General features: G+C 42.8%; 2 protein-coding genes and 1 non-coding gene across 3 annotated transcripts in view; 1 reads left to right on the forward strand and 2 right to left on the reverse strand.

Moving 5' to 3' along the window:
* The window catches only part of LOC135248798 (GRB2-related adaptor protein 2-like), a 290320-nt gene that overhangs the window by 215746 nt on the left and 59380 nt on the right, over positions 1-15194 (forward strand). The gene's annotated exons all lie outside the window — the stretch shown is intronic.
* ift27 (intraflagellar transport 27 homolog (Chlamydomonas)) lies at positions 2420-9195 on the reverse strand. Its single transcript, XM_064323725.1, has 7 exons — positions 9023-9195; positions 8361-8440; positions 6391-6450; positions 6182-6241; positions 4064-4181; positions 3839-3948; positions 2420-3520 (listed from the first exon to the last, which is right to left on the reverse strand). Exons 1-7 carry the CDS (start codon positions 9054-9056, stop codon positions 3422-3424), a joined length of 561 nt encoding a protein of 186 aa, XP_064179795.1. The 5' UTR covers positions 9057-9195; the 3' UTR covers positions 2420-3421.
* Positions 11344-11477, reverse strand: LOC135249579 (small nucleolar RNA SNORA54). The gene has a single exon (XR_010328736.1). It is a non-coding gene; the product is annotated as a small nucleolar RNA SNORA54 (small nucleolar RNA).

The following is a 15194-nucleotide window of genomic DNA, read 5'->3' on the forward strand; positions in this document are numbered from 1 at the left end:
TCTGGAAAAGAATACGATTTTGACCTAATTTTACTTGGAATATTAATCATAATATTAGTTGCGATTAGTTGCTAACGTTATTATTATTATTATGTTTTCATATTACACTGATGTCCTGGACTAAGTCACTCTAATTAAGAAAGTAGTTTGAAAAAAATCAGTAATATCCGTGTTTTTCTCTGATCACATGATTGCATGATATAAACACGCTTCAAATGTTTCCAGATTAAAAGATCATTTTGAAATGAGATCTTAATATGGAATAACTGTCCTTGTTACCCATGAAAGGCTAATAAGGACAGGGCTTTGACCTGATTTGATTGCAAGGGAGTCATTAAAACATTAATTAGCGGTTGTTATGAGCACATTTGAAATGAACAGAAATTATGCTTGCAGCTGTAACATTTTATAACCAGCTTGAGTTGCTGCTGGAGTTTTATGTAGGAAGGCGATACAATATAAAGGTCTTGGTAAAGACATTATTTCTTAATAGTATATATACAGATGGATAACAAATGAAAAAAAAAACTGAATAAAGTGTCTTAGTAAGGTGTTGGGCCACCATGAGCTACCAAAACAGCTTTAATGTGCCTTGTGGTATAGATTCTAAAAGTCTCTGGACTTGTTCTTCCAAAACATATTTCCTCATTCTGTGTTTTGATTATGGTGGTGGAGAGCGCTGTCTAACACGTCGGTCCAAAATCTCCCATTGGTTTTCATTCAAGAGATCTGGCGTCTGCGAAGGCCATAGCATATGATTCATATAATTTTCATACTCAACAAACAATTCAATGATCCATCATGCCCTGTGGATGGGTGAATTGTCATCCTGGAAGAGATCACGTCCATTAGGATAGAAATGTTTCATCATAAGATAATGGTGATCACAATAATTATTATTTGGAGTGACCCGTCCCTCTAAGGACCCAAACCATGGCAGGAAAATTCCCTAAACTTTAATTCCTATTTCTTTTCAGCCATTCAGTGTGTTTTGGATTATTGTCTTCCCGCATAACTCAATAACACTTCAGCTTCACAGACAGGTGACCGCACATTCGCCCTCAGAATTTTCTGGTACAGAGCAGTATTAGTGGTTTCTTCATTTATGGCAAGGTGTCCAGTTCCCGAGGCAGCAAAGCATCCCCGCACCATCACACTACCACCACCATGCTTGAATGTTGCTATGTTTTTACTGTGAAATGCTGTATTTGCTTTACGCCAGACATAATGGGACCCATGTTGTCCAAAAAGTTCTACTTTTGACTCATCTGTCTACAGAACATTATCCCAAAAGGCTTGGGGATCATCCAGGTGCTTTTTATTTTTCAAATGTGAGATGAGTGGTGATGTTTCTCTTGATTAGCACTGGTTTTTCGCCTTGCTACTCTCCGTGAATCTTATTTCTGCCCGGTCTCTTTCTCATTGTGAAGTCATGAACACTTAAGAGGCCAGCAGTTCTGAAACATTTCCATTTTTTCTCATCTCTTCTGGAATTTCCTTTGATAAAGGCACAGTGCAGTGGTCTCAAACTCAGTGCCATGGAAGGTGTGTATGCTGGTTTTTATTCCAGCCTCAGATCTTGATTATATAATTAGTTCAATTATTTGCTGAATTAGGGATGCAGGTTTGCACATGATGGTGACCTGATGTCTATGGTGACCTGCATTGTCTAAATAAAAACTTGCTTATATTCTGTGTTTCAATGCAGTTAAATGCATATGGCTGAATGAGTAATTGGACTCAATTAAGGCAGCATTAATTGGTTGGAATGAAAACCTGCATACACACAGCCCTCCATGGCAACGAATTTGAGATCACTGGCATAGTGTCTGTGTAGAAACTTTGTGGGGACTACTTCACTCTGAAGTAGAAGCCTAGATTCAACAGGGCTGTCTGCAAACAAGCTGACCTGTGTTCAATAAGCTTAATCTAATTATCAATTAAATTTGGCTAATTAGTTGAATAACTGAATAACTAACGAGCCAATTGCTTTTTCAAATGGGTGATATGGGATGTTGATAACTTTTTTAATTAAATGAAGTAACAATAAAAAATTGTGTTTCCCTTTGTCTAATATTATATTTTGTCTAAAGATCTGAAACCATTCAGTATGACAAATATGCAATAATAGAGGAAATCAGGGAGTGGGAAAGTACTTTTTCACGACACTGTGATTTACCAGCATATAAACATTTTTACTTTTTATATTTAAAGCATTTCAGTGGGTGAAACTATAATTAACCCATAATTTTAACTTAAACGCTAAAATGCTTAACATACTGCAGGAAATGGCAGAGAATAAATTATATATCGTATATAGCCTCAGTGCGGGGGGACAGTGATGTAAAAAGATGGAGACCTCAGCCTTTCCCAATGTTTAAAACACACAAAAATAACAGCAATTAAAATAACAAGGCAATCAGTGTATAAATATACGCAGTGTTTATTTTTAAAAAAGGAGCTAGCCGCTGGTACACAGAAAAATCAAGAGCATTTTCATGGAGGGGAAGGAAAGAAAATGATACAGTAAAGATCATCAAGCGCACGCAATCAGAAGCCACCCACACAACGTCTAAGGCAGAGCAGGACCCTCTTCAGTGAGCTTCGAGGAGTGGAGTGAACCAGTGACAATGTGCCCTCTGGCAGCACAGGCAAGAGGAGGAGGAGGAGGAGGAGGAAGGACCATCTGTGTGCATCTGTTCCAGCCTGCAACGGCGAAGACCACAGAGGGAAAGCCGTTCCTTCCGAGACGGAAACCCGGCCTTACAGACCCGGTCTCGTTCAGCACGAAAAGGAACATCAGTCTTTTTTTCGCCAGTTTTTTATAGTATTTAGTGTTTTTATAATGTCTTTTTCTAGTGTGTTTACTGAGCAGAGTGCCCATAGTCGGTCTCCCCACAGAACCCAGCCACCTCCTACATCCTCCCCCAGCCCCCTGTAAATACATTACATAACCAGAAAGAATAATAACAATGACAGCTACAGCAAAACAGCCAACAGCAAACTAACTCGTTCTTTTATTTCCAGGTGTGAGGGAGAGACAGAATGAAGCCAACCAGAGCTTCTTAAATAGGCTCTATACAGGTGCTGTCCATTACCTGGAAACAAAAGAATTGCATGGGCAATGGGGCGACTAGCACCCCCTGCTGGCGGATGGATATAACACCAGCTCTTTAAAGGAAGAACTGCAATGTTGAAACTGAGATGGCCTGACATGGGTGTACATCAGGGGGAGGGGCTAAAGCAAAGTTCCTCTTCATGGAAATTCTAGCTTGATCCCAACAGTAGGGGAAATCTGATATATAATTTCAGACATGATCTTTTTGATCAACAATAGCGTCAATGGTCAGGAGGGGCGTGAGCAGTGGATTCCTGTAGCAGGGACCACAGCGCCCCCTGCAGTTCAGGAGGTCAGGAGCTTCTACGCCAGAGTCTGGATGGTTTGGATCCTGTCCTGATAGAGGGCATAGAAGGCCCGGGCCAGACTGAGGAAAGGAGCCTCACAGTTCTCCATCTCCTTCTGCAATGCAACACACATACAGTACATGTACACATATACACACACACACACACACAAAACAACTCCTTAATGGGCTACTGCATGAACCACAACACATACAATGCAATTCAAATATAGGACACCCAAAATATCACATACAAGGCTGTGCTTTGTAGCGTCAGTAATGTTTGACTGTATTCCCCGCGCACTTAAATGACTCCTCCATAGCCGACGGCTCTGGAGCTGTAGCATGCGTATTAGAGAGCGAACAGAGCGACGCTGTGCTGCTGGAGCACAGGGCCCTGTCAGGGAGCGTTAGAGGGGAACATGTGGACTCACAGCGGAGGTCTCGTGGTACTCCAGCCCCTGGCTTCGGGCCCACTCCTGGGCCACCGCCGTCTCCACCTCCCGCCGGGATGACAGGTCCGACTTGTTGCCGACCAGAACCCCTGCGCAGCACGGAACACACACACACACACACACACACAGAGCAGTGTTAGCCCTGCCCCGTACAGGAACCAGGCCCGGCCCGGCCCGGACCCGCTACCCAGTGTGCAGTCTCACCTGGCACCTGCAGGCCCTGGCAGTGAGCCCGTACCCTCTCCAGCCACAGCCCACAGTTCCTGAACGAAGCCTCGCTGCTCACATCAAACACCAGGCACAGCACCGAGGGCTGCCCCCACTGGGGAAGAGAAAATACAGCATCAGTTACGGACATGCACACACACACACACACGTATGCACACATGCCATCACTTCCTCACACACACACGTATGCACACATGCCATCACTTCCTCACATACACACGTATGCACACATGCCATCACTTCCTCATATACACACGTATGCACACATGCCATCACTTCCTCACACACACACGTATGCACACATACTATCACTTCCTCACACACACACGTATGCACACATACTATCACTTCCTCACACACACACACGTATGCACACATGCCATCACTTCCTCATATCACACTGCACACATGCCATCACTTCCCTACCAGTATGCACACATGCTATCACTTCCTCACATACACACGTATGCACACATGCTATCACTTCCTCACACACACACGTATGCACACATGCTATCACTTCCTCACACACACACGTATGCACACATGCTATCACTTCCTCACACACACACGTATGCACACATGCCATCACTTCCTCACATACACACATATGCAGACATGCCATCACTTCCTCACATACACACGTATGCACACATGCCATCACTTCCTCACACACACGTATGCACACATGCCATCACTTCCTCACATACACATGTATGCACACATGCCATCACTTCCTCACATACACACATATGCACACGCATGCATGCATGGATGCACACACAAACACACACACACTTTCACAGCACAGCTAGACAGAAACAATTTCAGACACACAAACAGAAAGGCTGGAAGTGTCTAAACGCTTGTTTACAGTCTCATTAAAGAATGCAGGAAAGTCAGTAGAAAATGTACCAGCCCAGGCAAGGACAAATGGAGAGATCGTTCTCATTCATTATTCATATTCAACGGAGTTAAATAGCAATCAAAATACAAATATGCAGGAACTTTCTACGTGCCAAAGGCCCAATAAGAAAATATGTAAAATTATTACAACAGTGAGTACAAAGAAATCACATCAAACAGCTACAGCACCTCTCTGAAGTGGTTATTTATTAACGCAGAGTACAAAGTGCTGCCGCATACCTCGCGAGCAAAAACGGGACACGATCACTATCTATCCGCATTCTGCGTGATGACAGCTTCTTCAGTGACAGCCTCTCACACAGCCAAATATGCAAATAAGCACTGTAAAATCACAGCTGTCCTCCAGTGCTTCTGAGAGCGTCAGCTACCGTTCCGGCTGGCTAGCTTTTTAAGACGCAGCACGCGGTTACTTCAGTAAAAACTCATCACTTCCAATGTACGTGGAATACCTTCAACAGCCAAAGGCTCAACTTGCTTACCATCCAGGAACATGGCCTCTGTATACAGCACATAACCCTACTGAAGTAGCCTTCTGATACCATCCTAGCTTCACTCCCCAAGCTTATTTAACGGTATATTGCAAATATCTTCTTTTCAATCTTTCTTTCTTTTCCTCTTCTCTGTTTCTCAGTTCTTGCATTCTCACAAGTAATATAAACGGTTCATTGTTTTATTAACTCCCAACAGTCTCTCGAGAGACACCTCTGACATGTCTAGACAGTGTGAACTACTGTCGGGACTTTTTTATGTATCATTTACTTTCATCTGCGCTGTTATGACAAAGAAGGAAAATCCAATAAAAGAGTTCATTAAAGAAGCAGACGAACAAGACAGCAGGTCATATTTTGGGACAGGTGAAATAAGGCTGGAGTTTGGGACTGGCAAATATTATCAAAGCAACCTAAAATTTGAGATCCAATGGCGATAATCTCCGTACATGTAATAAGCACTCGATTTCATAACGGCAAGTTTCCATTTTGCTTTTCGGATTCTGAGAAGCACAGAACACAACAGCAAATTCAACAGGACTGAACGTTGAATTCAGACATTCTGCAGTTCAACTTGAAGCTTGAAGCGCGGGCAGCTTTTGCCCAAAGAACCAGGACATGCAGCTGGATTCTGAGAGTGCACAGTGGGGGGGGGGGGGGTTCACAGAAACACTCTTACCAGCTTCTCACACGCCTCCACAAAGGTCTCCTTCCCGCCCGAGTCCACGATGAAGAGCTCCTGGACAGAGACGTGAGCGGAATGGTGACCGGGTGCAGGACGGCGCACAGGCGGCCGCCGCGCTAACCCTCTGGGGATCGCGCGGGTAAACAAGCCGCTCCACTTAAACAGCCAATCGGAGCGAGCGAAACGGCGGAGCGAGGACTCACCACACTGTCACCGCTGTCGGGGATGCTGACAGACTTCACCACCAGCTCCGCTCCTGCAGTCTGGGAAGAGTACATGTAAAAAAACTAACGCAACCCCGCCGCTCTCCCTGTCAGGGCACTGTACTGGTACACCTACGGGACGCTCACCGGGGAAGGCTTTCTGATCGCTTTAGGTCAGACGACACCCCAGTACGTCTGCGGTCTTAAGCGGCTTCATTAAAAAGGTACCTGCCGTCCCGAGTTACACTGGACATCAGAACTTCAAGCGAGGCAAATTTTTTTTTTTTTTTAAAGACGTAAATACCTCAAAGGGAAGTCTTAATCACTGACAATGCAATATATTTTTTTTTTTTTTTTTTTTTGCAATAAACTTGAAACAAGTATTTAAGCTCCACCGTGCGTGATCCCTGGAAATCCATAATGGCGTCACGTTAGCGTAGCGCTTTGCTACAGCGGGCGTCGCCGCTGCGCGCCTCGCCGCGTTCCCCACACGGCGCGCGCCCTGCTCGTCAAGCGCCCCGTGAGCACGCCGCTCGGTCGCCTCGCCGGGCGCATTCATTACTGACGTCTGTGTCCCTTCCTCGGCCCTGTCGCGCTGATGCAGGCAAAGCCACAGGCCCGCCCGATGAGGCAGAAAAGCCTCCTGTTTTGCTACGCATGAACCACGTGTCCTGTTATTCCATGTGATAAAACAGTATGCTGAAGTGTACTCCAACTATGCTATTTCATACTTAAGGGTGCTATTTCATACTTAAGAATACATGAAGTATACATAAAGCTTATGTTAAGTATGCTTAGTATACTATTTTTTTCATATGGGATCCAATTAACTCCAGGCAGGTTATCATGTTTCAGAGTTTCTCCATCACCCGTGACCTAGAGATGAAGGGGTCACTGACGGGCTGCGTTCCGAATTTATCCCTGAAGCCTGAGGTGTGGGCCTATTATTATTATTATTATTATGCAGCTGGTAAAATAAGGCACCATCAGGTTCATAAAGTACTTCATAAAGCAAGAAAGAAAAAAGAACAAATGTATTTAACAATAATAAAAAAACACACGTTCATACTTGACCTAAAGTACACGCACACCATTTTCCAAATCATTATGATAAAGAGTACACTGCATTTGTATTATGACTTTAATTCCCAGGAGCATTGTGAGACGCCTACTGTATTGTCAACCACTCACTAGTAAGGGTCACAACAGAAGCACCTATGTGATGATTAGTACTCCTCGGTATTTCCGGCTGTAGAATTCACTAATGAATGACATCATGGCACTTCATCAAATGGAGAACCCTCTTTGAGGGCTCAATGGATAACTTTGAAAGGCAGCCTGAGTCAATCTCAGAAAGTCAAAAGAGCCATTCAGAAGAAAACAATACAAGAATGTTATACGTGATAAAAATGTGGGATAATAAAATATGAATATGACTTTTGCGAGCTAGAAAGGAATTCCAACAACAACGAGTACATTAGTAACAGGAAAGACAACAACGCCTAAGCTGACTAGTGGATACTTCGCCAGACAGCATACAGGAGGCATAGCACTGTTCAGTTACTTACTACCAATTTAGTCCTTGATTAGTGAAGCTCTTTTTTTGGGGGTTCTACAAACAATGTCAGGATATGATTATTTTATTACCCCTAGTTCAAATAAATTGACTTATTATTACATTACGTTTCATAGGTTGCGTCTCTTGAACAGGCTCACTCCGCAAAATTAGGCTAATCCTTCACGGGAGATGTTTCGTGGGCGTGTCCTCTGCATTACCGTCAGCAATTCTCCATCTGAAAGTTTTCCATTTTTATCTGGAGTTACTTTCAAGGTGCCGCTTCAGTTGGTAAGAGTGGAAACGAAGAAAATACAAAGGAATCTAGGGAAATATATGCGTTACCAGCAACGCCGATACATCCAAATGTAGAATGTGTACGCGCATTTGTAACAAAAAAACGCAGGGTCCTCACCATGCTGTAGTTCTTCTGGAAGTGCCCGCCATCGCTGCGAAACATCTGAGACAGGGCACTCTTACCCACTGAAGCGTCACCTAAACACAAACACACATCGACAGTGTCAAGGAGACTGACTGATAGTTACTGAATGATGCTAAAACAAGCAGCAACAACCATTAACTCTGTCTCCGCGAAAAATTATTTGACAGTTAGTCTGATCCATCAGTTGAATCTCAGTCAATGCGTTAAATAATTCAAATTAGGAGCAAAATATTCGTAACGAAAGATCAAAGTGACGACTAGCTTAAAACTAGCAACTTTGACAAGAGTAGCTAAGTTAAATAGGGCGGTCGATACGGTGGCTATGACTACCTAGTTAACATTGCCATTAGACTAGATTGCAATGTATTAGCATGTGACAACAAACGTAGTGATAACTACAATGACCAGTTCATTTCGTGGGGGCACTGTAACCCGTTTTATCGTGTGTTCGTGATAAAACATCATAATTTACTAGGATAAATCGTTAAAATCTAGCCAACTTGATTTTCTTCCAATCGAGCTACCAGAAACAGCTAACTCTGGTTAGCTTCCTAGCTAGAAGGCTGACAACGGAAGAGTATGAATACCGATGAAGCACCCCTTCCCTACAGTTAGCTCAGCTCGAAAGATCTTACCAACTAGAATGCATTTTGCTCTTAACTTCACCATTTTACAGGAGTGTCGCTTCGCTAATTTTTAAGTTCCATTCACAATGTGCCCGTTATGTTAGTTGTACTTCAAATATTCCCTTCGGCAGTCCTACATTCTTCCTTTCCGCCTCGGTAACATGCATAGAGCTGGTCTCCTAGCAACCTCATAAGAGATGCGGTATTGGTCAGTTCATCGATGACGTGAACATTTCAACCGTGCTCATTGGGTAGAGAATTTAACCCCTCCTCTTTTTACGTCTAATAGACGAGTCCGTCAGTTCCAACGAAATGTCTTATTGGTCAAAGTTTGACCCACGCCTTAAATGTTATATTACTATTTATGTTGGCTTTCAATCAAACTCATCATCTTGCTATTGGTCAAACTGACTATCAATTCAAGTCCATCCGCCAGAGGGACTTATGGGCGGGTTCATCATGTGAAGGTAACAGCAAGGACGATGCATCTGCAGGGCAGCAGATGAAACGGTTCATAGAAGTGTATGGTACGCTTTTCAAAAAATCACTATCAACTGGTGTTCTGCCACTGGTGTACTATTCTGAAAAACTTCATTCTAGGGAAATCAATATAGCCTACTACATACAATGGCAGAGAGAATGCAGAAATGCACCAACAGAATCATTCATTAGAACTGCTTATTTAACTTAAACTAATATGGGAAAAACTGAATTTCTGAAGATCCATCATTCACTTTCAGGGCTTCATACCTCCGATTTGTAGACATAAAAGATCCTGTGACATTCCTGCAGTAGTCCATCCCATTGCAGATTACAATTCTGTTCATGTACCATGGTCACAGTCAAAGTCGAAGTCCCCAAAGTTCAGTGGGATTTTCACCCCATGATAGCCAGGTAATAATACTCCCTCAAAACCACCCCTTCGCACTGTTGCCACAGTAACACGTACTGTTACCCAGTCATCTGATGCCTCCAGAACATCTTTCCTCATCAAAGCCAGGATAGGCTTCAAATCAGCTATGTGGTTGAGATGAAGAGGCATTACTCAGATATGCATATCAGCCTATGACAATTCTCCTTTCAAGATAAGTGTACTCTAATCCAATTACCCAGCAGACTGAAAGTAAATCTAGCAGATCAAATATTTACATACATTACGAGAGATATTAACAAATTAGTCATTGCTCTAGAGATTACATTCTCATGCAGTAATCAAGACAATGGACTAATGATGGCACACTAGTCATTAATATCCAGCAGGGGGGGTTCATACAAACACTGAAGCATCACACCAGGTACTGCCAATCATTCATCCAGTGCACTTCTTGCTTTGCATCCTAAGGATTCTTGAGTATTTAAGAGTAGTCGTCCTATTTTCCAGAGAGCAGAATAAATCATGAGCCTGACAACACTACACTAATTAAAGTATACAATTCTGTCCAATGACATTCCGGCGGACACATTAATGCCGAGCGGTGAAACGGTAACCTTTTGGATTAATGATTGCTCCCCAGAACCCAAAGGCAGAACCGAAGGCAATGCAATGAGATTTCATTTATTTTTATTGAACAGGTCCCTGCTGCAGGGCATGACAAATACCACACCTCCAGAAATACATGGGAGGGTCGGACTTCAAGCGGACATCTCCTTGGTGATGGCTTCCTTCAGTGGTACCTGTGAGAGGTCAGAGGCATTTGTCACACAACAGCTGTCATGCATTTTGCTCCTGTGTCCTCAGTAAAAAATTTAAAAAACCCACGAACCACATTTCCAGCACAGATTGTTCGGCAGGATTAAATTCACAGCCGATATGGAGTGAGCTCCCTCCATGAAGAGCAGTGATAAAACGATAAGGGCCATTATTTGTGCAGTGATGCATGCAAGGACATATTAGACAGGAAGCATTGCATTAGATCGTCCCATTTATAAAACTCATCTCATTTCTGGCTGCCATGCAATCACAAACCTCCACCATTCACATTTGTCATTACATATGAAACTGAAACAACCCATCTGCTTTCTGTGACATGTATCCTAAAGAAACCTCCATTAGTTACTAATACTAATTTCCCAGTCTGCCCACAACAAAGGATTTAAAAATGATTGTACTGGAGAGCCTGGATATTTACAACAGTCTGTCATTTAAAAAAAATATAAATTAAAAAATAATTTTTTTTGCACTGAATTTTGACCCCATTTCCTAAACCATTTTTGTCCCTAATTTTCCAAAAGAACATTTAGAATATTGTTTTTCCATAAATGCTTCACGCGGCTTTTTAAAGTGTTTTGACAATCACAGAGTCGTATTTTGTCGAAGTAAGGACAGGTCAGCATGTTCCCAGAGGGTGAACAGGTCGGCAAGCACAAGACGCACCAGCTTCCCTGCCTCTCGGGGGTTTCCTGTGGCACTGGAATGGAACCCAGAATCAGACGGAAGGCTGAAAACAGGTTACGAACAGTGCAGGTCCAATGTGGCAGTGTTTAGACGTTTAGACGGAGTGTAGCACAGTGGGCAAGGAACTGGGCTCGTAACCGAAAGGTTGCAGGTTCGATTCCCGGGTAAGGACACTGCCGTTGTACCCTTGAGCAAGGTACTTAACCGGAATTGCTTCAGTATATATCCAGCTGAATAAATGGATACAATGTAAAATGCTATGTAAAAAAAAGTTGTGTAAGTCGCTCTGGATAAGAGCGTCTGCTAAATGCCTGTAATGTAATGAAAGGTGATCGGTGACCGATAGCGTCTAAGAAACGGAAATAACACTCCCTTTGAATGCCACTTTGAGCTACTCCAGGTCTACCTAGGAGCAGGTTAGTGTACTGGGTGGAAGGCTCAAAGGCCAGCTTAAACTTGACCTCGCCTGGTTCCAGTGAGATCTGGAATGACTCAAAATGTTCTGTGCTTTTTCCTGTTGCATGAATTTCTGCAGCTGATTCTGTAGACTTTGTCCAAAGCAGTAGTGTAACAAGTGGTGTAGAGAATTGGGGGTAGGTGGGGTGTTGGGAGGAAGAAACACAAGAAAGCCTGAATGTTTTTTTTTATAGAATACAATGTATTTTTAAAAACACTCAGAGAATGCTTGGAGTACAAGACAAAATTTTCCCGTCATACATGGACAATCATTTTATCAAGACCCCGTGCTCTCACCAACATAGTCATGTTGATAGGCCACGAAAATCCTGAGCTTTAGCAATGCACGACAGTCCTTTACTGCAAGCATGAGTCAGTCCATTACTCACCACAGCTCTGCCACCCAAGCAACACATTACAAAGGTCACGACTGCCCCTTAGCAATCCTTTTACAGATAATGGTCACTCAATGAGGCTAAAAATAGAGACGGATTCCCCATTTTGATTCAAAAAAATTCTCTTTAAACTTCTCAATGCTGGACACTACTGAAAAGCGAGTTCTTTATTGAACGCACTTTATGTATGAAAATTGTACAGATACTTCTAGATGTCACAACTTGCATAACGTTTCAGGATCAACAATGTTTTGTGTTTTAAGCAGGAGAAAATCCTGACCAATCCCCCAATTTTCATCACCACCCCTGTTCAAGATGCAACACTCACCAAGAATGGATTATTTTTCCTCCACAATCTGGACACGAATGGTCCCAAATTCAGAGCGTCAGTGTCAGCAGTTGGACCTGAGGGAAAAGAGAAAGAGTATAAATTACCAAGAGTATAGCTCAGTTTCGAATGAAAGTGTACATTTAACTACATTTCACAGGTCTCCCGTCCCTAAACAGAACTGACCATTACCTAGAACGAAGTCGGCGCTCTCTCTCTGGTCCTGACCACAGAGCCCTTCAGCATGGCAGCGATTGGTCACTTAGCCATAGCGCACCTTACACAGAGATCAGACATGAGATTATAGTAGTGTTAGCAGTCATGTACAAATAGCTAAAATAATGCTGACAAACCACCACTGTAATGATGTCAATTCTAAAAATAAGTTTGTAAATTAGTCAATTACTGTATATAGTCGGTTTAAAAATGTGTAACAGATTGTAACAGGCTTGGTGCTCAACTGATTTATACACTGGTGAAGCCTAAAAGAGATTCTCCACATATCGTTACATTCAAACATACAAAATGGAGGTTTACCAGTTTTTGTTGTAGCAGCACTTCCATCAGAGGCCACATGGAGTCTGGGCATACCCAAACACTATAACAGAGTGGGCAATCTCCCCACCTGCATAACTGCCTTCTCATTCACCTCTTTTGGAGTACAGCTGGGGATTGCTGGTGCAGGAAGAGAACAAAAAGGTACAATTTCAACTCTCACAAACAAAACATAGGGACATTAAGGGTCACCAGTGTCTACACTGGAAAACACTGCGCTCAGAGCTCGACATTCAGCAGGGGCACTGAGCCCAATATGTCCGCCCGTCGAGGGGATCATCACTGGCAGGCAGCTAATACTTAGACACACACGCGCGCACACACACAAGGGCGTGCACACGCACACATACACACGAACGCACACACACACACAGATACACATGAGCGCACACGCACGCATGAACACGCATGTATGCGCACCCACGCACCGCTGACTTACCACACTAGTAGCTGACTTATCTACTAGTTCAGCACAAACACTGTTAATCCAGCATTCCAAAATTCTCAACACACAACATGAAGTTACCTGCAATTGCCCTTAATATAAAATGGCATTTATGGAAGAAATTCAACAGCAAATATCCAGCCTCCTAAAAACAGAAATGAATAAATCTGAAAAGGCTTCCTCGGCACTCACTGAGGATGGGTCTGTGACCGTGTACATGCGCTGTGCATTATGCCAGGCTTCCGGCCCAGGAGGGGGTGAGATGGATGGGTCTGCAGGGGTCTTTCTAGAACGCAATTCATAAGAAATGACATCAGGACAAAAGGTAATCAAAACAACTCACTGTATGGAAGCAGGAAACGATTGTATACATTGAAAGCATTGGGTACCAATAGATTCCTACAAAAGAAAACGCGTGTCCTGCAGTCACGAAAGAGCCGCAAAACACTAAGGAAATAATTAAAGTAAAGTAGACTAAAAGTTTTTAAGTGTGGCTTATTTCTGCTCCACATGGCAAGAGCCAGCAGATCAGCTAGAAGCTGCCCTTCATCAAGGAATCGGGAAAATCGATAATACGATTTAAAAGCCTAGCTAAAGGACAGAGGTAAACAATTAGCAATACGAATTGCTTTGCTTCCAGAATATCAGTCGCTATCTAGATCATGGAAATCGTTATGGCGGTCCGCATCGTGTTCAACCAACCCATTTCACTACACGTGTTAAATTGTATTTAACGAAGAAATAAATACAACCACAGCTGCCGACATGGTTCCGGATGCAGTCCCGACAATTAGTGCCATGCGAAATCTATGCTTTGCATTTGCAAAAATAAAACAATAAACTTCTACGTACCACAGTCACTCATCATGCGTGGTCCGGCACAACTTGAAAAGGAAGTTGTCCGATGTTACCGGTTTATTATATAATCTACGTGAGGACGCAACGTCATTGCGTAATCAACGTAAATGTAGCCAATGGTTTGTGCAAATGTCCTTGACTGCTTTCACAGAAATTATCAGAAAGTCTGATGCTCCTCTTGCGTCTATTTAGTGTTTCCTAACACCACAAACAAGACTTCAAACACCTTTATTATAACATTGACTTGATGATTCCCTCTCTGAAAGTGTTTTGGTCTTGGGACAAATAGTATGTGCTGTTTTTGGACTGAATTGGATTTAATGAATAAAGTTAGGATCGAAACTTAGCCAGAGATTAATATTGATCTGGACGTGATGTTACGTGGATGCATTACCATCTCATGATGTTCTAAATGTTTAACCTAAAAACAATGTGTTGACAGAGTAGTATATTCTAGGGCGTCTAAAATCCAAATTCACTTTCAGAGTGTGGAGCAAAATCCTAGGTGGCACCAAAGTGCTGTTTTTGAGAGTTTTATTTATTTTTTTTAGTCTTTTTGCTCTCTCTAGTAGGAGAAGGAGTCTGATGAATGCACCCAAGTATGCATTATAACAGAATTAGCTCAGAATTGGTTGAAATGTGTCCGCTAAATAATGGAAGCTATAAACCAGGCTATAAACCAGGACTATTTAACTATTCTCCAGGGCCTAATGCAGTCCACTGTAGATATCCTTTTGTCTCTTGGATTC

The sequence above is a fragment of the Anguilla rostrata genome, chromosome 2 (genome assembly GCF_018555375.3).
Source record: "Anguilla rostrata isolate EN2019 chromosome 2, ASM1855537v3, whole genome shotgun sequence".
NCBI classification, from domain to species: Eukaryota; Metazoa; Chordata; class Actinopteri; order Anguilliformes; family Anguillidae; genus Anguilla; species Anguilla rostrata.